The sequence below is a fragment of the Phodopus roborovskii genome, unplaced genomic scaffold (genome assembly GCF_943737965.1).
Source record: "Phodopus roborovskii unplaced genomic scaffold, PHOROB, whole genome shotgun sequence".
Lineage (NCBI taxonomy): Eukaryota > Metazoa > Chordata > Mammalia > Rodentia > Cricetidae > Phodopus > Phodopus roborovskii.
In genome coordinates this window covers 7,535,865-7,561,412 of record NW_026126541.1, presented here as the reverse complement: position 1 = coordinate 7,561,412, position 25,548 = coordinate 7,535,865, and the positions used below count along the sequence as shown (strand labels likewise).

The 25,548-nt window shown below is 42.3% G+C and overlaps 1 protein-coding gene across 2 annotated transcripts in view; it reads left to right on the top strand.

Annotated features, from left to right (window-relative positions):
• Positions 1-25,548, top strand: part of Mxi1 (MAX interactor 1, dimerization protein) — a 60,758-nt gene that overhangs the window by 20,230 nt on the left and 14,980 nt on the right. For both annotated transcript variants that reach the window (XM_051199624.1, XM_051199625.1), the window contains exon 3: positions 11,820-11,849. In XM_051199624.1, the coding sequence (XP_051055581.1) occupies positions 11,820-11,849 (30 nt within the window). The remainder of the gene's footprint in view (positions 1-11,819; positions 11,850-25,548) is intronic.

Sequence of the window (25,548 nt, the reverse complement as noted above, 5' to 3'; positions counted from 1 at the left end):
AAGAAACCCTTCTTTAGAGAAGGGTATTTTTCCATTGATAAGAGGAAGCTGGAAGTTAAATGAGGCCTTTCTTTCTCATCCTGTAAACATTGTCTAGAGAATAAAAAGAATGATTCTTTTGGCCTGGGAACTACAGATCCCCGCAGGCTGTGGGGAGCCCCAGCCAGGTGGTTCGGGTTGAGGTGGTTGACACAGTAGCATCCCAGCTGTCAAGGCAGAAACCCCTAGGTTCCTCTAGGCAACAGTCCCAAGTCACGAGGTTGAATCTTTCCATTCTGCATTTTGGCATCCTCGAGACAAAACTGAATTTTATTTTCCTCCCTCAGCCGCACCTGTCGAGCTTTGTGTTTTCTCAAGACTGATATTTTAAAGTTAATTTTTTAATAATAAAAATAGCCTTATGTCTAATACGCTGTATTTATTTGTGAGTCTGTTTGATCTCTTACAGCATGATATGTGTGTGTGTGTGTGTGTGTGTAATACACATTTAGAACACATATTTGCTTGTCTTTGTAATTTTTCTGGTTACACCATTAGGAATTGAGATGTATCCAGGAGTTTATCTTTTAATCCATATGTAGACTTGTCATAGTTACTTTTCTATTACTATGCCTAATGCCACAGTCAAGACTATGTACGGGAAAGCTTATTGGGGGGCTTCCTTACTGTTTCAGAGGATGAGTCCATGGCCATCGTTGTGGGGAACATGGTGGCAGGCAGGCAGACATGGCACTAGAACAGTAATTGAGAGCTTACATCTACTCCATAAGCACCAGGCAGAGACAGACGGACAGACGGACAGACAGCTGGCCGATGGTATGGGCTTTTGAAACTTCAGGCCCGCCCCCAATGACACACTTCCTCAAATGAAGCCACACCCCTCTTAATCCGTCCCAAACATTCCACCAGCTGGGACCAAGTATTCAAATATCTGTGTCTGTGGGATCCATTCCCATTCGGACCACCACAAGATGTAAGTGAACAGTAAAAGGATTTTGGATTTTTTTTTTCCTTTACATTTATGGAAAGAACGACATTTAGGAAGCGGGGCCTGGGTTCTGTCATATTCTAAGTGTTTGGACCCCTTACTGTTTTCATGTGTAAAATAAGGCGTATTAGATCCTAACCAGGTTCTTCCCCCGAGTACTGATTGACAGTTTCAGTACCTGGTTACTGTAGGTAATTACTTGTGTCACCTCATCATCACACATGTGGTATTTTTACTAACAACTCATGGGCAGCAGAGACATTCATAACACATGTATTTTTAGATTTTACTAATTACAGGTCATTAATTTGAAGGGATATGTAGGGATATGTAGTCCCTTTTTTTTTTCCAAATAACACTGGGCTGACTTGGGATTTTGACTAACATTTTGATTCATGCTACTGTTTATTAGGATTCTTCTTAATTATATGGAGCCACAGTGTTATTTATTGTGTCTGAGCATAACATGTCAGATGCTTGTAAAACTGTAAGAATTTTAGGGTTCTGATAATATTCAAGGAAAAATATATGTACTCTGGACCACTTAAAACTGAGAAAGGTTTTGTTTTGTTTCTCTTTTGGTTTTTCAAGACAGGCTTTCTCTGCATGGCCCTGGCTGTCCTAGAACTCACTCTGTAGACCAGGCTGGCTTCAAATTCAGAGATCTGCTTGCCTCTGTCTCCTGAGGGCTGAGATTAAATAACAAGCAAACAAGAAAAAGAAATTGATTTTACAATATATTATCTTAAGGTAGGTCCAGGCCTATGTAGGTTAGGTAGAGGTCTATGATGGACAGCTAGTTTATTAAAGCAAAACACTAGAAATTATTTCTCCTTAGCCATTTATATAAAATTTTTGCTCCATGGAAATAAGGGAGCTGAATATAAATTTCTAATACCAGGTATTTGGGACATGGCCTGTTTGTTAGGGGGTAGTATAAGCTTCCTGTCATCTTAAAGCTTGCCATTAGATCCAATAGATTTTTATTCATACCGGCTATATAAAACAGAAAGATGACATGTACAAATTTCAGTTTATTTATCACCTCAACTGAGAGAACAGAGCATGGATGATACTATTTCCTGCTCAGTTATCTATGCAGAAGTTGTTCCTTTTTATATCTTAAACATTGATGAGCTTTTGTTTTTTATCCTGTGTTTGGTACTGGGGATCAAACCCAATGCTTTGTTCATGCTAGCTCAGTACCCTGCCCCTGAGTTGTACCTCCAGCCCAGCACTCAAGTCTCACGTTACCATACCATATGTCATGAAGCGATACTGTTTTTGATATGGTAGTATCGGGTACAGTGGCTGCCTTTCTTCCTAATGTTCTCAGGTATACTGTGGTATTTCTAATATTCAAAATGTCATTCTATAAATTTATGTTTGGTGTTATTTGACTCATAACATAAATTCCCTCTTCCCCCTGTCTTCAAATTATATATATATTTTTTACAGAATTGCAAAGGGAAGAAAATGAATGGTATAGTGTGATACTATAAATATGTATCCTGCAAATGCTAGTAATTGTATCTGGCAGTTGGAATGTAGAACCTATAATATGTAATTATTTTTTAAATATGCACTTGATTTTGCTGTAATCTTGGTCATACCTTTTTGGCACAGGTTCTACAGTTGAGCTTGCTAAGATGTTACTGACTGCTGTTAGAGAAACTTGTTGCAATTGATGTCTGTCTCCTTGGGAACAGCAAAGCTCGGGATCTCAGCATGGCTGTTTTGTGTCACAGCTGAGAAAAATCTCAAGATTTGTATCTTTAAAACTCTACTAAATGAGCCACGGCTTTAGTGCCTCGCTGGTTTATTCTTAAGTATTTCTCAAATATGTCTTCTTTGCTCTTGACTATACTAGAACTCTCCTAGTCTCAGCCATAGTCCCAACTGAACAAGTGTGGCACCCCCTCCCTGGTGTGCCCGCAACTGTGGTCCTCGTGAATTGCATTGGTGTTTCAGTGCCTTTAACATACCGTTGTTTTCTGCTACTCCAAGGTCCTGAATGTGTTCTCTTCCCTGTTGGCAATCATTCTTTACCCTCCTTGCCAAACTATCTCTGTCCACTAACCGTTTTCCTTCAGTGTCGTCATAATTCCCTCTGGGAAGCCATGCTTCATCTGCCATAGTAGATCAGGTCTCTTTGAGATAGGGTTTTATGTTGTGTAAGCTGGCATCAAACTTGCTTTGAGGCCAAGGCTGTCCTTGAACTCCTGACTCTCCTGCCTCCATCTATCTCCCCAAGTGCTGAGATTACAGACGTGGACCAGCATGCTCAGCAGTAGATCATATCTTTATATATTCCATAGCACCCCTGTTTTCTTTTTTAATACCCATTATACTTGTAGAAATAGCATCATCTAATGGTTTCTAATATCTGTGACCCTCTTTTGGGCTACAACACCCTGTAAAGGACAAGGTCTTAGTGTCTTCTGCTGTTTTCTTTTCCTTACGTGAAATAGTGTCTCATGTAACCCAAGATGGCCTCGGGTTTCTGATATTCCTGCCTGCACCTCCCACATGCTGCTGGGATTATAGGGGTGCACTATTTGCCTGACTTTTGCCGTGATGTTTGTCTCTACTATCTATCCACAGTGTTCTGTACATAGTAGGTGTTACTCAAAGTGTGGAGGATTGTTAAGCTCCAAGTGGACAGCTTATAAGGAAATTGTGTATTTTTTTTTTTTTTTTTTTTTTTTTTTTGTGCCAAGTACCATATTAGACTGGAAGGGAAAATAGTAGAGAGTGAAATTCTTGCTTTGGCAAATTCTTTTATGATTGTGTTGTCAGAAATGTCAGGATAATACATTTAGAAAGGTAAATAGTGTGTAGTATGTGAGGATTAAAAGTCTCCACATTTGAATCAAGTGTGTTGTTCTAAACAAGTGTGTTATTGTAGACTACAGAGTGTTACATTTAATTTAAAGAGCACTCAGTCATTGTCATCCTGTGTCATGAAAAATGCTACCAGAAGAACTGTCAATATCAGCAGAAATGTTGGTGTGAACCTGTGACACATACATGTTGGTGTGAACCTGTGACACATACATGGTCGTTGCCTCAACACTGTTTTGGGATGCTAGCCCTAGGGAGAAAACTTACCAGCAGTCTGACCTGAGCTGGCTGTGAATCTTGAGAACTACAGTAATGGCTGGCCTAACACGATACACGCACCTGTATATTAGTGGCACAGATGTTACGGAAGTAACCAACCACTTTTTCATTGAGATTAAAGCCGGCTCCACAAAATAGAGCGCATGCCTGTACTGTGTCTAGGTATGTCGTAGAACTTGGGAGAGAACCTAGTACCATTATTCTCCTAAATAATAAACAGCCCTCTAAGATTAACTCATCTTCCAACCACCATCAAAGGTGCTTGTTTTTATATAGAGACCCACAACTGGCTAATACACAGAGAATAAAGGAGATTGGAGTTCTCAGCTCCAAATGGGGCAGCTCTATCACATCTCTTCCTCCTGGGGCTCAGTAGCTATCACAGAAGGGTGGGAATAAAGATTTAAGAACCAGAGGTAATGGACACCTGCAGGAAAATGGTGTGAGAATTCTCATCCTCTGGGGCCTCATACACAGGACCTGCTCAGGATCAAGCCAGCAAAGTCCCAGCAAGGATCGAGGAAGGGAGGGGGGTGGGGGGAGGGTAGAGGGGAGTCCCACCCCTCCCTGAGGAGGTATTGACAACTGATGCCTGCTAGGGGAGGAAGTCAGTTTTCCTTCAGGGACTCTGGCTCCAAGGGCCCACCAATACACTAGTAGATGGACCCATACCCATGCACATACATGTAGTAGTAAACGGATTCAGTGGTCGTGCAATTTAAAAGTTAGAAGCACATAGAGTTTGTGAAGGAACCGTGAGGGGATAGCAGTGGATTTGATCAGAACATACATACATACATGTGTGGTGTATATATGTATGTATGTATGCATGCATGCGTGCATGCACCAATATTAAAACTTTGAATAGCAAGCTGGGTTTCAGCACGGTCCATCATTGTAACGTGGTAGAATGGACTGTGATCTGAAGAAAGCTTTTGTCACCTTGCTTTCTTCCTGGAAAGGAAATGAGGTAGCATTGATTGTCGCCTTCATCCCCCCCACCCCCATGAGGATAATTTTCCAAATACTAATGTAACCAAAGAGATTTGATAGTATGGCTGGCAAACTATATTTCCAGATACTATTTTTTTTAGTTTGTATGAGCCAATGTAATTTAAGCATGTCATACGTGATGACTTCATGTGTATGTGTGCATGTGTGTGTATACATATATACAATGTCCAGCAACTACACAAAATTGATTAAAATTAATCAGTTAACATGATATCCAGTGTTGCATCCATTTTCCTGTAAGACTTTCTTTTCTTCATGTTTATATATCTGTGACATCTTAAGCTATCATAGGTTCTACTTAGTGTGTAGTAGTTTATTAAGCTACTTGTCTTTCAGTGACATTCTAATAGTCTGAGGTGTTTTTTAGTCATTCCAAGCAGGGCTGAATTGTGCTGCACCTTTGTTTTTATAAACACGGAGAGTTAGAATTGTGTGAAAGGGTACATTCCTATAGGCACAGAGGTGCATGTCTGCATTCCCAGTATCTGGAAGTTTGAGGCAGGAGGATTCTGAATGTTAGGTCACCTTTGGCAACATAGTAAGACCCCGTCTCAGAAAGAAACAGGGAAAGGGAAGATGGGCTCCATCTTCCGAAGGTGATAATAATTGTCACTTGCATGTAACATGCTAGTTGTGTGTGTTTATAAAGGCTATATAGCATACATTATCATCTCACTCTGAGTTCAGAAACTTGTATGCAGTGGAATTATTGCTCTGGGTTTTTGATAAGGATTATATTTGGATTGTATTTCAGGCTGCAGCCTAGGTGAGACTAGAGTGTGAGTTAAAGACCTGGATTGGTTTCTCCAGGGTTGGCAAAGACTTTTACTAATACTTTACTGGAAAATAAGCCTCAAGCCCAGACTCCATCAGATGCCCAAGTCACGTTTGTGATGCTCCTGCCAGTGCTGCTTGAACCCTTTGTCGTTTATTTTAGTTAAAACTGCTAAATTTGATAAAGTCACGGGTTACCTTACATTCTGAATTTAACTAATCAACCAACCTAGTGAATCTTTGAATAATAAATAAAAGAAATTATAAGGCAGTACACAGTAAGTTAGCCTTGATATAAAGGAGAAATGTGAATTTCCAGGTGTTTGGGTTTGACCCCCTCCCCCCCACCTCCTGGTCCGCCATGGCATAAAGTGAAGTGCTCTTTGCCCTTTGCAGAAACTGACCGTCTCCGTGTTTGCTCCTACTCTGTGGCCTAGGCTGGTCTTGAACCTGAAGTGATGCTTTGGCGTCCCACAGGCAGGGATGACAGGCATACATGACAGGCATACATCATCACACCTGGCAGCAGTGTTATCTCTTTAACATCTGCGTGTTCCCCAGTTAGTTGTCCTCTGAAGGCGGTGTCTTGGTTTTGTTTTTGTTCCTGTGATGAAATGCTCTGACAGAATCAGCTTGGAAGACAAGGTTTAGCTTGGCTCACAGTTCCCAGCTACGGTCTGTCCGTGCATGAAAGGGACTTCAGACAGCTGAATCCACTGCACCTGGTGTCAGGAGGGAATGCAGAATGATCGGGCCTGCACTCCAGTGCGCAGGCCTCCAATCTTAGTTCTGAGTCACCTTCCTGGGGAGTGACACATTCAGGGTGGGGCTCCCTGCCTCAGTTAGCACAATTTACAAAACCCGTCACAGGTAAGCCCACAGGCCAACCTAATCTAGACAGTACCTCATCGAGACCCCTCCCTTCCCAGGTGACTCTGCATTGAGTCAAGTTAGCAATCAACAGGCAGATTATATTCCTGAAAGTATTGTAAAACAAGGAAAAAAAATAACTGAATCTCATTTTCCCATGGAATTGTTGATTTGGGATATTAACATTATCAAAAGTTCCAATCCAGTATTTTTATAAAATCATTACCATAATAATCTATCCTGGGTTTTTACAGAGACCAAGATTTACCTATATGAAATGTAAATATTTCATAATATATGGTACTTCCTTAACAATGTGAGTGTGTGTGTGAGAGAGAGTGTGTGTGTGAGAGTGTGTGTGTGTGAGAGAGAGAGTGTGTGTGTGAGAGTGTGTGTGAGTGTGTGTGTGAGAGAGTGTGAGAGTGTGTATGTGTGTGTGTGAGAGAGAGTGTGTGTGTGTGTGAGAGAGAGAGAGTGTGTGTGTGTGAGAGAGAGAGAGAGAGTGTGTGTGTGTGTGTGTGTGTGTGTGATACATGTATGCCTCATCCCTTGGATGCCAGAAGGTGTCTGCTCCCCTGGAGTTGGAGTGTCAGGGTTGTGAGCCATCATGATGTGCGTGCTGAGAATGAGCAGGTCCTTTGTAAGAGCTCCAAGTGTTCTTAACCACCTAGCTGTCTTCAGACCTCACGGCTGGTTCCTTTTCCTTCCTTCCTTTCCCTTTTCCCTTTTTCCCCCGAGATGGGCTGTGATTAATTTCATAACGAGTCCTTATTTACTGTTTAGCAAAGGTCAGTGTGAAGTCTGAGCTCAGTGATAGGCGTACTCCATAATTTTAGAGTTACTTACATCCCCAGTGTAGATACCCAGTGTATGCATGAGGATGGCTGTACGCATGAGCAAGCTCAAGGGAATTGGTTTTTCTTGTGAGATGTCTACCCGTCATTGAGAAGACTTCTGGAGGGTCTTAGGCTAGTTGACTGCTTTAAGTAAAAGAAATCCAGAAATGCTTAAAAAATATTCATTCTAATTTTTTTTTCCATGTGTACTGGTTGGTGATAGTTTTTTTTTTTTCCCCCTTTTTTAAACACTTGAAATCTAAGGCAGAGACAGGAGGGTTCTTGGGACTTGCTGGCAAGCCAGTGTGGCCAAATCACCAAGGTCCATGTTCAGTGAGAGACCTTGTCTCAGGAAATAAGTTGAAGAGTGAGCGAGACAGTGACCTCTGATCTTCGTATGCATGTACACACACACACACACACACAAACCCCCCCCACAGGTTGGTACCACGTACATTTAGGATGTGTCAGCATGTCTAAATAACCTAACCTAGGTAATCCCTCACAGACATGCCTGGCCATTAGTCTTCCAGGTGATTCTAGAGTCTGTGAAGTTGACTGTAAACGTATGGCAAGTCCACCAGCCACTGGGTGGGCTAGGACGGGGTCATCACACCTTGTGGGTTAGTTACTGTGCTTGTCAAGGGTTTTCTCGTTAAGGAAAAACATTATGGGATCTTTCCCCCAAAAAAGTTTACAAAATTGAAATTTTGCCATCTTTAGTGTCTTCTGCTGCCTTTTTCTAAAAAAAAAAATATTAGCTATATCTCTAGTGGAAACATGGACAGAAACACTCTAAGAAAAGTAAAAGCTGGGTGTGGCACGTTAAGAAAGTAAGTAATGCCATAGTAAGTGCACTCGGAAGCTTTTCTCCACGTATGCCCAGTTTCTTGTCAAGCCTTTCAGACAGAGACCCCAGAGACCCCTTCACCTCTGCAGCTGCAGTCTTCCGGGTTTTGAGTGTATGAGCACTGACTTCAGTTGTGAGAAGATGCTCATCTGGCTTCATGGATAATGAGGGCAGCAGGGGTACTTGAAGATCTCAAGAGCAAATGAGTCAAACAAAAACTGTGGTGCGCTTGCCCTGCTCTGGTAAGGCAGGCTCTGGCTTTCCTTTCTTGGCGGTGATACTTTTGAGTCAAGTGTGACCATTTTATGTAAGTTCAGCTCTCTCCTCCTCCATCCTTTAACTGCACTCAGCTGCACCCAGGACATTGAAAAGTTTATGTGTTCTGAGTTACAGTGTAGTCAGACAAGCGGAGGGTCCACTGGAGGTAACGGTGCCTGTTCAGATGTGGGCTACTCAGAATGCCTCCCGTAATGTGATGGTTACCGGTGATTCAGTGCTAAATCAAAGGTGCTTTTCTCTCCTTCGAAGTTGGTTAAGCAGGGAGGAGGGGTCTGAAAGGAAGAATCCGCTGGTGTTTGCTCTCAGCTGCATCTTACTTGAAGGAGAATATCATCTGGCCAGGCGGCTTTTCCGAACACCTGAACCTTGTGGAGAACTTACAGTTGAATATTTTGTGACATTGGGAGGGCTTGGTTGGACATATAGGTTGTCAGAGAAGCAAAAGTGTTGTTTGGAGGTGTATTGCTATGCAGTGGGTTCGTTCACTCAGTTACCAGCATCGTCTGAGCTGCTGTTTTCTGTGTGTGTAGATAATCAGGCATATTTGTCTGTCTCATACTGTGAGCCATGTATCATCCACCTGGTTGGCTAAATGACCAAGTGGCTTTAATCACTTGTTGCTCAGTTTCTTTTCCTTGTTAGGATTATTTATTTATCTCCAGGAAGATTCCATGGGTCACCGAACACCCTCCAATTTGTCTTATGCAGTCTATTTAGCAGTGTTTAGAGTAATGTGTTTTTATTTTTCTTAAAAAATTAACATGACTGGAGTTGAGATATGGTTATGTGGTTCAGAGTGTCAGCCGTTTTTTCCAGGGCACAGTGCTGGAGTTGGACTACTCACAACTGACTGTAATTTAATTCCCGGAGATCTGATGCCATTTTCTGGCCTCTGAGGGCACCAGTCTCATGGGTGGTATACAGGTTTACATGCAGGCAAGCCACTCATACTCATAATTTAAAAAAAAAAATTACCTAGACAGGGTGGTACGGCCTGTAATTGTAGCATTGAGGGGGTTCTGAGGCAGACGGATCAGGGGTTTCAGGCCAGGCTGTGCTACATAGAGAGACAACGAGGAGCTAATACTTACTGAATATTTGTCTCCTTTATGTCTGGTTGTCACTGTAACCTAGCCAAGGCATAATGATATTTGAATTTTACAAATTAGGAAACTATGAACCAAGTTAAGTAACCTTTCCCAAGGTTACACAGCTAGCGAGTGACAGGGTTAATTAATACTAAGTACAAGGCTTTTGTTGTCTGACAGCGTGGGTCTTTGTGACTTCTGCAGGGTACATTGTCGTCCTCTGGTGTCCCTGTGGCCTTCTCCCTGCTCGTTCTCCTATTCCTTCTAGTTGAAGTAATCTCCTTAAGTAGGTCCCAAACCTTGCTGATAACAAATACACCCGTCATTTAAGCCCCAAGCCAAGTGCTACCCTTCCCCACCCCCCCTTCCCTGACCCCCTCCCCCCACCCCACCCCCCCCTCACCCCCCCCTGTTTCCTCAGTATCCCAGCAGTCTTTGCTCTCCTGTGGCAGCTTTACCTTTCTTTGTGAACTCATTTTACCTTTAGTTACAGTCACTCCTCCACATGTGGATTTGCCAGCCAGAAACTTCCATTTCTTGTCGTCTGAGTCGGTGATAAACACGGGAAGTGTTCATTGTTTGCTGACTTACTATTATATGTAAAAGCTAAACAAAACAGGAGTGATCATTGGAAGAACAAGGCAGTAAGAAAAGCATGAGTGTGATTGTGATCGCTTTGTTTCTTGTTACTTAGAAATCATATTAAATTCTGCAGTGGTATAACTAGATGGGTCATGGATTTCCTACTTCAGCGAAAAGGTTCAGATCCTTAGCTTTTTTTTTTTTTTTTTTTTTTTTTTTTAATAAGACAAATAATAAGGCTGTTCAGAAGAGGCAGAAGGGACCTGCTGTTTTAATTTTGTTCACAGCAGCGGGTCCGATTATGCTCTTTTGGTCCTAGCTTTTTATAATAGGCTCAATATACGTGTTGAGTTCCACCATTGGTTATCATCGAATGTATTACCCTTTGTGTTCATGGCTATCAGTGGGATTGCCAGAGAGTTTAGAATAAGTTTATAGTAAACTGGCATCTGCTTTTCCATAAATATAACATGGCTGTTGATGGTACACTATAGAATTTTATAGAGAGTTGTCTCTTATTCTTGTTTTACTTGTTACCAGTTTTATTTTTAGAGAAAGGCAACTAAACCCAAACTTCCCTTGCCAAGAGGGCACGGGAAGTCTCACCACTGATTTTGAAGGATTTTGAAACAGTTAAATTTCTAAAATAAGACTTTTTGCTGAGATGGCTTTTGCTGTGCAAGCCGGCCAACCTGAGTTCAGTTCCCGGAACCCACATGAAGGTGGAGGGAAAAAACTTAGTCCACAGAGTTATTTTCTGGCTTCCATGTTTACCATGGCACACGTGTCCAGTATTAATTATGAGTAAATAATTATATATGCCACTTTTTAAAGCAAACCGTGGTAGAAGTTTTGTTGTAATTTAACTGAGCATTAAGCTCTGAGTTGTTAAGGTACAAGTTATATGTTTTTATAGTTTCTTATGCCTGAATTGTGCATATATTTGCTGCTCATTTGATTGAGTAACCAGGTGTAATGGTACATGCTTGTAATCCCAGCATTTGGGAGGTTCTCCTTTACACTGTGAATTTGAGGGTTCCTGGACTGCATGAAACACACGGGCACTCACACAATGTAAGGGAATCTAAGTTTTAGTTGTAATATTAAAAACTTGAATTTTCCTTTACCAGAGTTCCATTTTTAAATTCTGGATTATTACAATAGTAGCACACTTAAGGGAACTAATGTAACATAATTCTGATCCTTGCTAACATTTAATATAGGTTTGTTAGCCCTGGAACAGTCATTCCAGGCAAGTATAACCACTCAAAGTCAGATGAGTAGCAGTTGTAGAGTGTGTGCACTGTATTGTTAACCAGTGCACTGGTTGTGACGTAGCACTGATGAAGCTGAGGTGCCCTTCTGTAGCCTGATTCACAGGCCTGACTAATGCACCCTCTTTTTTCTCCTTTTAGATCCACACACAATGAGTTGGAAAAGAACCGGTAAGTCAGTGATGAGTGCAGCTTTCATTCGTTTGAAAGCAAACTTACTGTTTTACCTGTGAAATTAAAGTGATTAACAGTGTATATGTACTTTATTTTTAAGTAAAGTTGTTACTTTATTTTTAAGATGTATAGGTTATCAATTGTGATACATTGTATTTTCTGGAAAAATTAAGAAGCAAACACGTTACTAAGCTCATTTGAATTTAAGTTTATGGGATGGCTTCCTTTCTGTCTTTGAGAACAGGTTAACTGTAATAGGTTCTTGGCTTAAAACATGGTCTTGCTAAAGGATTAGGTAATGAATGTGACAGACTTGTGTGCATTGAGTCTTTGCAGTTTACTTTTTTATTCATTCATTCATTCATTCATTCATTCAAGAAGTGCCCATCAGTCATAAACTATAATACCTCATTGTCAGACACTGAGTAATTTGCATTGAAAATAGGATGTTTAAGGTCCTTTTTATTCTTAAGGAACTCAAGTTTCGTGGGTGGGAGAGAAAGTATTAGGTGTGGTAATGGAGAAACAAGGTGCTTACTAACAGATCGTTTTTGGGAGGTCACTCAATTCTCATTTGAAGAGAGTCTTAGAAGGCTCAAAATGCGACCGTGAGTGAGCAGTGTATACTTGGAGAACGGCAAGAGGTTGAATGTGAGCACAGAAGGCTGTAGCACCCATGAGACACTGCGGCCTGCCAGTAGCACTGCGGTAAAATAAAAACTTAGAGCCCAGAGTGCCAGGTAAGGTGGTGTGGGAATCCAGAGCATAGGGACACCTTAATTCAAGGTTAACCTGGGCTGCATAATAAATTCAAGACCACCTGACCGATTTCAAAGCGAGATCCTGTCTCAAAAACGAAATGGGATTGGATAGATAGCTCGGCAATTAAGAGTATTTGCTAGTCTTTCTTTTTTTCTATTTGTTTGTTTGTTTATGGCTTTTCAAGGCAGGGTTTCTCTATAGTATTGGGGCCTGTCCTAGCACCCACTCTCTAGACCAGGCTGGCCTCAAACTCACGTAGATCTGCCTGCCCCTGCCTCCCGAGTGCTGGGCTTAAAGGTGTGCGTCACCACTGCCCAGCAGGTATTGGCTATTCTTACCCAGGACCCAGGTTCCGTTCCCAGCGTCCGCATGGTAACTCACAGCCACCCATCACTCCAGTTTCAGGGGATCTGATGCTCTCTTCTGACCTCCCTGGGTACCAGATACACACGTGACTCCCGTACATACATGCAGACAAGACACTCAAACATAAAAACAAAACAGAAAAATACAAAATCAGTAAGAAGACTAGAATATATCTTGGGCCACACGGGTTAAATGCTGATAAACAGGTGGCTTCTGTCATTATTTCATCAGAGTGGATGTGGCTCCCGGTAGCGTTCCCCTTGAAACCTGGTAAGCTGTTCACAGGCGTGAAGAGAGTCTTTAGTAACAGTGTGGGCAAGAACTTTCAAAGTCTTGAGTAAATTTCGTTTATGAATGTTGTGTCATCGCTGGGTTAATCACAGCATAAAAATGTGAAGATGCCGTTTATCCTCATGGTGCTAACCACCCCCCCATGAGATGTTGAATCCGGTGCCCTACTGTTCCACGGGTGTGGCATTGCAGAAGTCTCATGCTAGGACCTTACCCAAGGTGTGCTCCGTGGTCTTCTGCTGACGGTCTCGCAGAAGCTCACAGATAGCTTTTATTTCTTTTTCCTCCGATTCCTTCCCCCTTCCGTGTTGTTGTTTGTCTGCTTGTTTTATTCTCTCCCCCCATTTCCTGGGGACACCACTGAAAGGTAACCCAGTAACCTTTCAAAGACACACTGCTAAAGGATTCTTATCATTAGAAATAAAACTGTAATTTAGCCGCATGTATAAGAGGGCCAATGCCAAGAGAAAAATCAAACTTAATAATGTATGCCCTACTTCTGGAAAGCCTTGAAACACAGGAAGATTTAGGCAGCCAGGGATGTTTAGCAGGAAGACAGCACAACAATGTTTAAACGTTCAACCTGTATTCTTACTATGTTTTTACCCGTCTACCAAGTATTATTTAATAGATGTTATTTCCAAGGCACAGTTTTTATTTACACTGTTAAAAAAAAAAATGGTTCCTTTTTAGTTCACTCTAAAGTCTTGACATAAAGCCCCTTGGCTTGGCGGGTTGTTTTCACTGAGGCCGATGTACTGAGAATGATAGTAGGTGGTGTACAATGCTAATGAATGGTAGAGACATTTCAGATGGCCTTCCCAAAACCCTGAGAGTGCCGAAGCCTGGATTCTGGCCTTGAAGAGCTAATAGCTAATAAATGTTGAGGATCGTGCGTGCATCCAGATCTCAAAGCCCAACAGAGGAGATGGACGACACCCATTGTACTTGGTTCAAATCTGCCATTGCCCAGATACCTGTAGCTCACCCTCTGAGGAGCTGTCAGCAGCTGCAGACACTCTGTGTGTGTGTGGGGGGGGGGGGGTGGAGCTGTTTTCTCCTAGTATCACGTCCTGAGTGCTGAGCCGGTGCAGAGTGTGTTACTTGGGCAGTATTCCTGGCTGTGTCCTCCCCACACAGGCCCTGACAGGTCCAGCAAGGGCACACGTGAGTGGCTCTGTGTTCCTGGGGAACCTGTGTGAATTATCTCAAGGAAAGCGTCATGAGCCTTTGAGATGCCTGTTAGGCTTTACTTTGTCCGTTGGCTTACCTTAATGAGTTTGGCCCTCTGGCGGAGAGGAAACTCTCCAGTGCAGAGCCGGTTGCCACTTGATGGGGTTTTCATTCTCCTAATTCAAATCACTGGTGTTGCTTTCAACAGAGTCAACAGCTTTAGCAGGCCTTTAATGGTCAGGAACCTTAGTGCTGACTGCAGGGGAGGCCATTCAGGGTTACACAGGGCTCACCCTCATTACAGCCTTGGCAAAGCTGGCCAAATGAGGGCCCTGGGCTGAGAATGCCTTGCTGGGCAGAGGGGATGGCTGTGTCGTCGCTTCTTGAGGGAAGGGTGATGTAAAAATTTACGGAGTGCCTGCTGTACTCCCCATCACACAGGGCTCTTCTGCGATTCCAGAAGGTGGAATCTGGCCATTCTGACCATCGCGATTACAGTTTGAAACAAGGTAGATGTGATCACGACGGTCTGATCCTAAATACGATGGCTCTGTTCTTTAGTGATGATTAGTAAATGCCTGGCATTGTGATGACATAAAATGAAGAGTGTGATTCAGGCCTTCTCTCAATATCCTTAAGGCTAAAGTCATCGTGGTTCGGTATTCATAGTGTTATCTTGTGACGGTGTGACCTAGGTTAGGGACCAGTTAATGTCTGGAAAAGTGCACTGGTAAGTGTTCTCAGGTTGAAAACTGAAACCCAGTGAGCCACTATGAAGAGAGGATAGAGTAGAGAAGCCCAGAGGACATTTCATCCAATGAACGTAGGATTCTAAACCCCGTTTAAACTCAGTGATGTTAGAATGCTCTGTGCTGTAGTAGAAGCCCTGCTGGATCTCCGGGGAACGTTTGTGCCATTCTGCGAAGCCTTAGGAAAATGGTCAGTGTGAACAGACGCTGGCGGTGTCCATAGGCCAGGGAGATAGCTCAGTGGGAACTTTCTCTCACGGGTCACCCCGTGACGTCCACGTGTGCCCACGCCTCTCATACACATCGTATACACATGCATACACAATAAAAGTCGTTGACCACATTGAGTGGTGGAATAGCAGTCTATCCCGTCAGTCGTAGGAGCTAAGACCAGAGAGGTAGTTTGGGTCTTCACTGTGGAATGGTATTGGTACTTCATTTTGTTGATATTTGAGGCTTTTGTTTGTTTTTTTATAGTGTTGAGACTTGAATCCCAGGGCCCTACGCTAGGTAAGTGTGCCACTGAAATAATTACCCAGCCAAGAGGAGTTGAGGTTCTGTAGGACAGATAAAGGTGTGATTAGAGCATTGGCAGAGAGAGAGGGGCCCTACCGGCTGGTGAAGCAGAAGGGTCAGGACAGGAAGGCCAGCCTCCACTACGTAGCCAGTTTGAGGCCAGCCTTGGATACACGAGACCAGTTAGAAATAAATGATGAAATAAAATGTGGAAGATGGAAGGCCGGTTTGGGTGCTTTTGAGGTAGTCCACAAAGTAAAAGGAAGTAAAAGCCAGCACTTGGTGGTCTGGGGCCAGGAGGGGCCAGGCCGAGAAATACTGAGGGAGAGCATTATTCACTGGGACTACTCAGTCTTCTTTTCCTTCGCAGAGCGTGAGTGTAGTCTTCCCGAGTATGCCGGTCCCATCAGGAGTAATAAAATCATACATGGAAATGAGAAAGTTAATGAATTGTTGAAATGTAAATAAATTATACGTTCTAAATTTGTAAGAGGGAACATTTTGGGGGAATTTTTAGCAGGCAGGGAATAAGTCAGTTGTTTTAGGTCCTTTTGTGCACGGCGGTGTCACGGAGCACACAGATTAGTTCAGGTGTAGATAAAAGGGACCCGTGTCCTTGATACAGTTTGGACTTTGTGAGATCTTTATCAGTTTTTATTCTGTTTGCAAATGGTTAAGTATTTATATTGGAGAAAATTCACATATGATTATTAAAAGGATAAAAATCCCAGAAATAATTTTAACCTTTGTCTTAAAATTTTGTTTGTTTGTTTGTTTGTTTGTTTTTATCTTTTTGAGACAGTCTTACTTTGCACCCCTGGCTGTCCTGGAGCTCAGAGATCCACTTGCCTCTACCTCCCAAGTGCTGAGATTAAAGGCGTGTTAAGATTTTTGATGTGTTCTGTTTGGTCATATAATGAGTAAGTTTTTTTTTTTTTTTCCAGACTATCATGTCCCATGGAAATTTAGATAAACTTGATTTTCCTGTTGCCATTGGCCCACTTTATGCATGCTTGATAAATTAGAATTTTTTTTCTAGAGCCCATGGAAACAGACATTTGGACAAAATGATTGCTTTGGTTTGCCTTCATCATCTGACTGTTGGGGATTCCTTGGTGGGAACAGCATTTTTTAAAATTGGTTTTAGCTACGGGTTCTCTGTGCTTGTGTGACATTTGTTTAAGAAAAGAAAAAAGGACTGTACACCTTTATGCACAACAGATACATTCTAGAAGAATGAACGCTTGCTTCATTAGGAGGAAAAACAAAAACTGGCCAGGCAGAACTTACAGTAACACCTCAACTAATAGCATGTGAAGAAAAATTAAAGTGGGTTTGCCTCACAAAGCAAAATTATGTATTTGTGTATTTAAATGTCTGAAGAAGATACAAAAAAAGACACTTGTCTTATTGGAGCTCCTGTTAATGGGGGAAATACCATGCTGACTTTATTTTTGGTTGGAGTCCTTGTAGCAAGGGTACATTAGTTGTGACCGTGTGTGTGTGTGTGTGTGTGTGTGTGTGTGTGTGTGTGTGTGTGTGTGTGTTTTGTTTTAAAGGCAACAGAAGTACACGGATCCATACATCTCCATAGATCATCAAGCTGAAAGAGGCGTTAGAAAACCATCTGGCCTGAACTAGTCCTCAAAGCCTAAGTGCCCCTCTGGATTGTGTGCCCCACAGGCTGGCGAATGACAAAGCTAGGCTAGGAGCCCAGGTTTCCTAATCCCTAAGCTAGGTTTACTAATGCTACCTTTCCAGGCATATATAAAATATGTGTTTTCCAGAAAGCTCTTCCTGATTATACATACCTCCCTGACTCCTAGTCTCCTTAGAGACCACCTGTCTTCCTTCCAGACTGGACACACACCATGCCAGCACAGGCTTCTGTAACAGTGCACAGTACCTTGCACACAGGTACTGCCTTGACGAACAGGTGCCCGGTGAATTAATAATTCTGTAGCAGGGTTACATCTTTTGTTAGGCTAAAAGGAAGAAGTTAAATGTCAAGTCAAATTTAGCTATGCTTCCTCCTCCTCTTCCTTTTCTTGCTCCTCCTCTTCATGAATCCTGCCACTTCAGGATAGGAAATATTTTAGGAAGACACAAGCAAGACATTTGCAACCCTGCAAACATCTTCCCCTTCCAAAAAAAAAAAAAATAGTTTTGTTCTCCACTCCTGCTTCAGAGATAACATTCTAGGTAATGCAACCCACTTAGGAAATATGTGGTGCCTGTGTTTGGTAATAGGATCTCCACTGAAACCACTGCATCATGGGACAATGCCTCTTGAGTGGTTTTACAGATGCCATGGTACATTTCATGTTTCTGTTGGCAGAGCTGACCAAGTACTCTGTTAAAATTTGACTTTTACTGTAAATGGCATAAAAACCAAGGTCCATCTTTTTAGCTATGGGAAAAAAAATACACATATGCATTCATTCACATTATTTTTTTTGAATCAGGTTCAATTGTGTAGCATAGGTTTGCCTTAAAGCCCTAATTTATCCTAACAGCAGTTAAGTGTTCGGCACAGTTACGAATTCATTAGTTTGTTTAAGATGAATTGATGGGCCTGGAGGGAGATGGCTCAGTGGTCAAGATCTGCATTGCTCTTCCAGAGGATCTGAGTTCTGTTCAAAACACACAAATACGTGAATCTAAATTGCCTGTAACTCCAACTGTAAGGATCAGGTGCTTCTGGTCTCTCTGGGCACCAGTACTCACATGGACATATGGGCGCGCACGCGCGTGCACACACACACACACACACACACACACACACACAATTAAAATGTTTTTAAATGAATTGGCATTTACGTATCATTTTAAGAATTTTGGTTGGACTCTGGGAGGATGGCACCTGTCTCTGAGCCTGACAGCCTGAGTTCAATCCCTAGGATCCATATGGTAGAGAAAGAATCAGTTCCCCAAGTTGTCCTCTGACCGCCACAGGCAGGGCACATGCGCGCTCCACACACTCACAAATAAACGCAACACAAATCTTAGAATTGGTCTTAGAATTTGACACAATAAAGTAATGAAACCCCTTTTGGTTAAAAGTTGTAAGTGGGTGGCAAGATGACTAAGCTGCTAGAAGCCCTTGCTGGTACCTAAACCCAGGCCCTCGTGGTTGTACAGCAGGGACTCAACCCCAGGAGTGCTTACATGGGCCGGTGAGCTTAAGGTATCCCGTGTCTCTGCCCTCGTGACAGGCATCTGCTACCATGCCCAACTCTTACATGGGTTCTGGGGATCTGAATCCACTGCCTTGTGCTGGAGCAGCGGGCATTTAAGCTAAGCCATCTTCCAGCCTCCATGATGTGTAAAATGTTCTTGTTACTGTGTGTGCGCGCGTGCGTGTCATGGTGGGCATGTGGAGAACAACTTTCAGGATTCTGGAGGTCAGACTGGGGTCATCAAAGGAATAAAATGAGGTAAAAAGTGATAGAGAAGAACGCTGATACCTCCGCTGGCCTCCACACACACAGGCGTGTGCACCAGCACGCGCTCACGAGTGTGCACACACGTCAATATTGCATTTCGTAACATTTGAGTGAAATAGAAATGTTTTTAAACATTAGCTTGAGGACAGAGCTGCTTAGCATTTCAGTTTTAAAGTACCATTTTCCAGAGGACGGTTTGTCATTGAAGAAACTGTTGGAAATGGTGTAAAGAACTATATTCTACTTCTATCTAGCTAGGAATTTTTTTTTTTTTTTTTTTTGGGAAATCTGGATTACAAACATGTCTGAATTTCACTTTGCAAAAATGAACCCGTATTGCTTGTGAAGTGAAGCCTACTGCCCAGGTTTTCCCCATACTCCCGGTGGAGCGTGGAGTCAGTGTTACTGCAGATACAGTAGTGGGTAGCAGGGAAAGAGCGACTTCTCTGTCCCCAGTGTAATGCAGTCCGGTCTCTGCACCTCAACCCTGCCTTCACATTAACAGGGGAAATAAAGTCGGAAGTACTCAGTGCGCATTTAAGACGTCTCTTAAACTTCTTGGGTTTGTTTTGAACTCCCTTTGAACATTTAATCTATGACAACTAATAATAGGCAGTTGTCAGATCTCTGTGCAAGTGTCTCCTGTATACCATTAACCTGAAGATGGTGTTTTCTGATTGGAAATCTTTGGAAAGGGGAGTCCATTTGAAGTGGCTCGTTTCCCTGCACTGACTGACTCCTCGAGGTAATTACAAATCAACCGACAAGCACTTATTAGGCATTGGACTCTGCTAGTTACTAAACAGAGAACAAGACAAGAAGCCCTGGGTCTTACTCGCGATTGTAACCTAACTAGGTGGAAGACAGATATTATTACAAAGCCCCTTTAAAGAATATGATCAGGTGCTGGGTTGTGTTCGTGGCAGATGGGACTTAAGGTAAAGTCATTGTGGGGGGCCATTGTAGACTAAAGCTGTTGTGAACAGCCTGGTCACGCATGCTTGTTTCTGTTATCTGCCAAGTACCCCGCTGCCAAAACTGGCCTCACGTTTCCAGTGTGTGGTTCTTGCTGGCTCTGAGGTAAAGTCAAACCATTCAGCATGGATCAGGTAGAATGCCTGAGTGATCCCAGAGTGGGAAACAGCGTGTTTACTCATGTGTTTCTAGTTGCTCTCTGCTGTGTCTGTGGCAGCTGAGGGACAGTCCTCTGTCTCTCTGACATGGGGTCTCACTGTGTAACCAGTAGTGGCCTTGGATTTGTCATCCTCAAGCCTCCGTTTTCCAAGTGCTGGGATTTTAATATACTTACTTTTATTTTATGCACATTGGTGTTTTGGATGTTGGATCCCCAAGAACAGGAATTACAGATAGTTGTGAGCTGCTATGTGGATGCTGGGAATTGAACACAAGTCCTCTGGAAGCCAGTGCTCTTAAGCCCTGAGCCATCTGCCCAGCTCCCCAAGTGCTGGAATTAAGGGCGCTAGCTATCATCACACCAAGTTTATACAGTGTCAAGTGTCATTTTTAAATTGAAGATAAAATTATTTTCATACAGTGTATTCTGGTCATGGTTTCTCATCTCTTGTCTCCTCCCAAGACTTTCCCACCCTTCCAACTCCAAGTCTTCTTCCTCTTTCTCTTAAGGAAACAGACAAGCGATTTAAAAAGATAAACCAAAACAAAGAACGAAAAAAAGAAAAACACAGAAATGCAGCAACACACACATAAACACACATTCGCACACATACTCAAAACATACAGACGCATACAAACAGAACCTTACAAAATGCATCAAAACACACACAATCAAGAGATGGTGATTTATAGGCAAAAGAAAGTAAGATGTGTGTGTCCAGATAAAGCATTATGAGACACCCCCCCCCAAGTCCAGAAATACCGTTGAGTTTGTTTTGTGTTAGCTGTATAGTGCTCGGCATGGGGCCTGTCCATAAGTGTGGTTTGTGTCTCTGGTGAGATTCCCTTGCAGGATGTTACAGTGCCATTTTTAATAGTTACCTTTTTCCTGTGAAGAGTTCTCCCTCTTTGTGATAGAAATGCTGGTGAAGGCCCAAGTGTCCTGTGAAGATAAACAAAAACTTGAGGTTGCCACACTCCACTTGAAGATTTGAGTTGTTTGGGGCTGACTGGAATAAAATTAAGATTTACAACAGTACTTGGAAACAGGATGATATTTAAGAGATTGTGGAGAACCAAGGAAGAGGGTAAACATGTGTAATGGGAACTTGCTGCGGCCCCTAAGTCTCCTGAGCACCATTCCGTTTAAGATGAGAAGTACAGATGTTCATTTGAGTCTGTCTAGCAAGCTCGACATGATGCAGGCTTTGTAACTTAGACACATGTCCAAACCACTGGTTTCATTGTAAATTATTTATTTAATATTTTTTCTTATTTTACAAATCAGTCCCAGTTCCCTCTCCTTCCCATCCTTCCATGCTCCCCCATCCCATCCCCATCCACTCCCCAGGGAGGGTGAGGCCCTCCATGAGGGATCACCAAAGTCTGTCAAGTCATTTGGAGTAGGGCCTAGGCACTCCTCCGTGTCTCTAGGCTAAGGGAGTAACCCTCCATGGGGAATGGGTTCCTGAAGTCTGTTTGTGCACTAGGGATACATCCTGGTTTCACTGCCAGAGGTCCCATAGACTGCCCATTGCTCCTAGCTGACATTCACATTCAGGGGACCTGATTTGGTCCTATATTGGTTCCCCAGCTGTCAGACTGGGGTCCAAGAGTTCCCACTTGCTCAGGTCAGCTGTTTCTGTGGATTTCCCAGTGTGGTCTTGGCTCCTTTGCTCATCACTTCTTCCTCTCTGAAACTGGATTCCAGGAGATCGGCTCAGTGTTTAGCTGTGGGTGTCTGCTGCTTCCATCAGCTACTGGATAAAAGCTCTAGGATGGCATTTAAGGTAGTCATCAATCTTATTATAGGGGAAGGGCGTTTAATTTAGCCTCTCCACTATTGCTTAGGTTGCTAGTTGGGGTCATCCTTGTGGATCTCTGTACATTTCTGTAGTGCTCCACACAAAGACACAACTAAGATAGAGAACTACAGACCAATCTCCCTCATGAACATTGATGCAAAAAATGCTCAATAAAGTACTGGCAAATCCAATCCAAGAACACATCAGGAAAATTATCCACCATGATCAGGTAGGCTTCATCCCAGAGATGCAGGGATGGTTCAACATATGAAAACACATCAATGTAATCCACCACGTAAACAACCTGAGAAGGAAAAACCATATGATCATTTCACTAGATGCTGAAAAAGCCTTTGACAAAATTCAACACCCCTTCGTGATAACAGTCTTGGAGAGAGCAGGAATAACAGGAACATTCCTAAGCATAATAAAGGCAATATACAGTAAACCAACAGCCAACATCAAAATAAAAGGAGAGAAACTCAATACTATTCCTCTAAAATCAGGAACAAGACAAGGCTGCCCACTCTCTCCATATCTCTTTAATATTGTCCTTGAAGTTCTTGCTAGAGCAATAAGGCAACAAAAAGAGACCAAGGGGATACAAATTGGAAAGGAAGAAGTCAGACTGTCAATATTTGCAGATGACATGATACTTTACATAAATGACCTGGAAATTCTACCAGGGAAATCCTACAGCTGATAAACACCTTCAGCAAAGTGGCAGGATACAAGATTAATTAAAAAAAATCACTAGCCCTACTATATATAGACAATAAAGGGGCTGAGAAAGAAATCAGAAAAAAATTATTCTTTACAATAGCCACAAACAACATAAAATACCTTGGGGTAACTCTAATCAAACAGATGAAAGATCTGTATGACAAGAAGCTTGAGCCGCTAAAGAAAGAAATTAAAGAAGATGCCAGAAAATGAAAAGATCTCCCATGCTCTGGGATGGGTTGGATAAACATAGTAAAAATGGCAATCTTGCCAAAAGCAATTTACCAATTCAATGCAATCCCCATCAAAATCCCAGCACAGTTCTTCAGACCTTGAAAGGACAATCCTCAACTTTATAAGGAAAAACAAAAGACCCAGGCTAGCCAAAACAACCCTGTACAATAAAGGAACTTCTGGAGGCATCACCATCCCTGACTTCAAGCTCTATTATAGAGCTATTGTCCTGAAAACAGCTTGATATTGGCACAAAAGTAGACAGGTAGACCAATGGAATTGAACCGAAAATCCTGATATTAATCCACATACCTACAAACACCTGATTTTTGACAAAGAAGCTAAAAACTATACAATGGAAAAAAGAAAGCATCTTCAACAAATGGTGCTGGCACAATTGGATGAGGGTGTGTAAAAGACTGCAGATGGATCCATATATCTATCGCCATGCACAACACAAGTCCAAATGGATCAAAGACCTCAACATAAACCCAGCTACACTGAATGAAGCTCTTAGAAGAGAAAGTGTGAGGTACCCTTGAACAAATTGGTATAGGAGACAGATTCCTGAACATAACACCAGTAGCACAGACACTGAGGTTGACAACTAATAAATGGGACCTCCTGAAACTGAGAAGCTTCTGTAAGGCAAAGGGCACAGTCAACAAGACAAAATGGCAGCCCAGAGTGGTAAAAGATATTTACCAAACCTCTGTCTTAAGCTTGCCTAAGGACTGATGCTGGCTTGAGATGTAATGTCAGAGACACACACAGAAACATACACAGATACACTTCACAGACACACACACAGATACTCACTTCATACACACACACATACATAGACACACAGACACACACACACTTCAGAGAATGCTTTGATTCAGAAGTGATTAGAGCAAGTCTGGCTCATTTAAAAGATCCTAAAACCATGTGAGAAAGATTTCTTAATCTGGGAATGCAAAGGCAATATGTGAGTAACTTGTAAATTGTAAAAGTACGCATAGATTTCACCAAAACTATGGCTAAAATTTAGGAAACTTTAAACCCTAAAGGAGAAATTTCAGAATTTACTTTTGTTAGAAAAGGAATAGTCCTACTTACGTATGTTAACTATAAAGTGTCTTATTCCCACAAATAAAAACAGATGTAAATCCATTTTTAAACAGTGTTTTGGAGGTTTGTAGTATGCATGAGTATGTGTAATGGTGTCCCTGACAAGCACCACGGACAAGGGGCAACGTCTTGAGCATCTGGGTCGTGGCTGTAAGTAGGATCGACCATAATGTCTGCATGTTGTTAAACTCTGTCTCATTTTAGTCTACCACAGTTCACAATTACTCCTATATAGATGGTTGTGAGCCACACTGTGTGGTTGGGATTGAACTCAGGCCTTCTGGAAGAGCAGCCAGTGAGTGTAGCCAGTGAGTGCTCTTAACTGCTGAGCCATCTCTCCATCCCCCACAGGTATCCCTCTATAGAACAGCTTGTTTGATTAGAAATTGTACCTTTGCAGTGAAAGATAACATGGGTTAGGTAGAGCTACTGACCTGTGTAGGAGAAGGTTGCTCCTTGAGCGGTTGGATGCTGAGTTTCTATAAATCTCTTGAAAGCATTTTTCTATTGCTGTATTTTGAGTCATATGAGAAGGGAGCATCATTTTCTGGACTTGCAATGTTAAATTATGTTTTTTTTTTTAAAGAAAAATCAAATAAACATTGAGTATTATCTTTCACCATTTCAAAGGGCCCTACACATACCTTTTGAGAATAACAGGTGTTGGTGACCCTGAATGCTGTTTCATGATTTCGATCCTGCATAATTTGAAAGGAAATACAGACAGGCTTGGGAAATGTAATCTTCAAACCCTATTGGCTTCTTGCGTTGGAGCAGTAGTCTTTATTCTTGCTGCAGTGAGTGGTAAGTGTAGACCTGGTTGCCGTCTCCTCTCCTGCGGTGAATATCGAGGGTCTTCACCGGCAGTGGTGGCAGAATGGTATGGCTTTCCCTCCACTTGACTTTTCCTGTTTCTCAAATCTATGGAATTACATGAATCTGTGTTGTTCTCCAGACATTAATGTAATCACAAGTATACAGTTATTTGTCAGCTACAAGTAAACAAAACCAAGGAAAATTTTACTCATAATGCAAGCTGAGTACGGGAAATTGACAGCTTTGACCTGAGAATGAAGTAGCAGGAGATTAATGCTAGGATTCCCATCCCTCGCTCATCCTGTGCTCCCTATGCTTTTCCAGAAGAGTCAAGCTAAGAGTCAGACAAATGTAACCTGAAGCCCACTCTCACAACTCTGTATGCTGACTTGCCTCTAGTTACATTTGACTCAAGTCTTTTGGGTAATTGTTAGTTCATTGGGCACCCTCCTCTTTTCAGAAAAAGTTCTTATAAATAGAGTTTTAAAAAGCACAATTCTCAAGGCACATTCCATTCTACTTGCTTGAGAAGGATTTGTGGGTCAGTCCCTAATACAGCTTGTCAAAG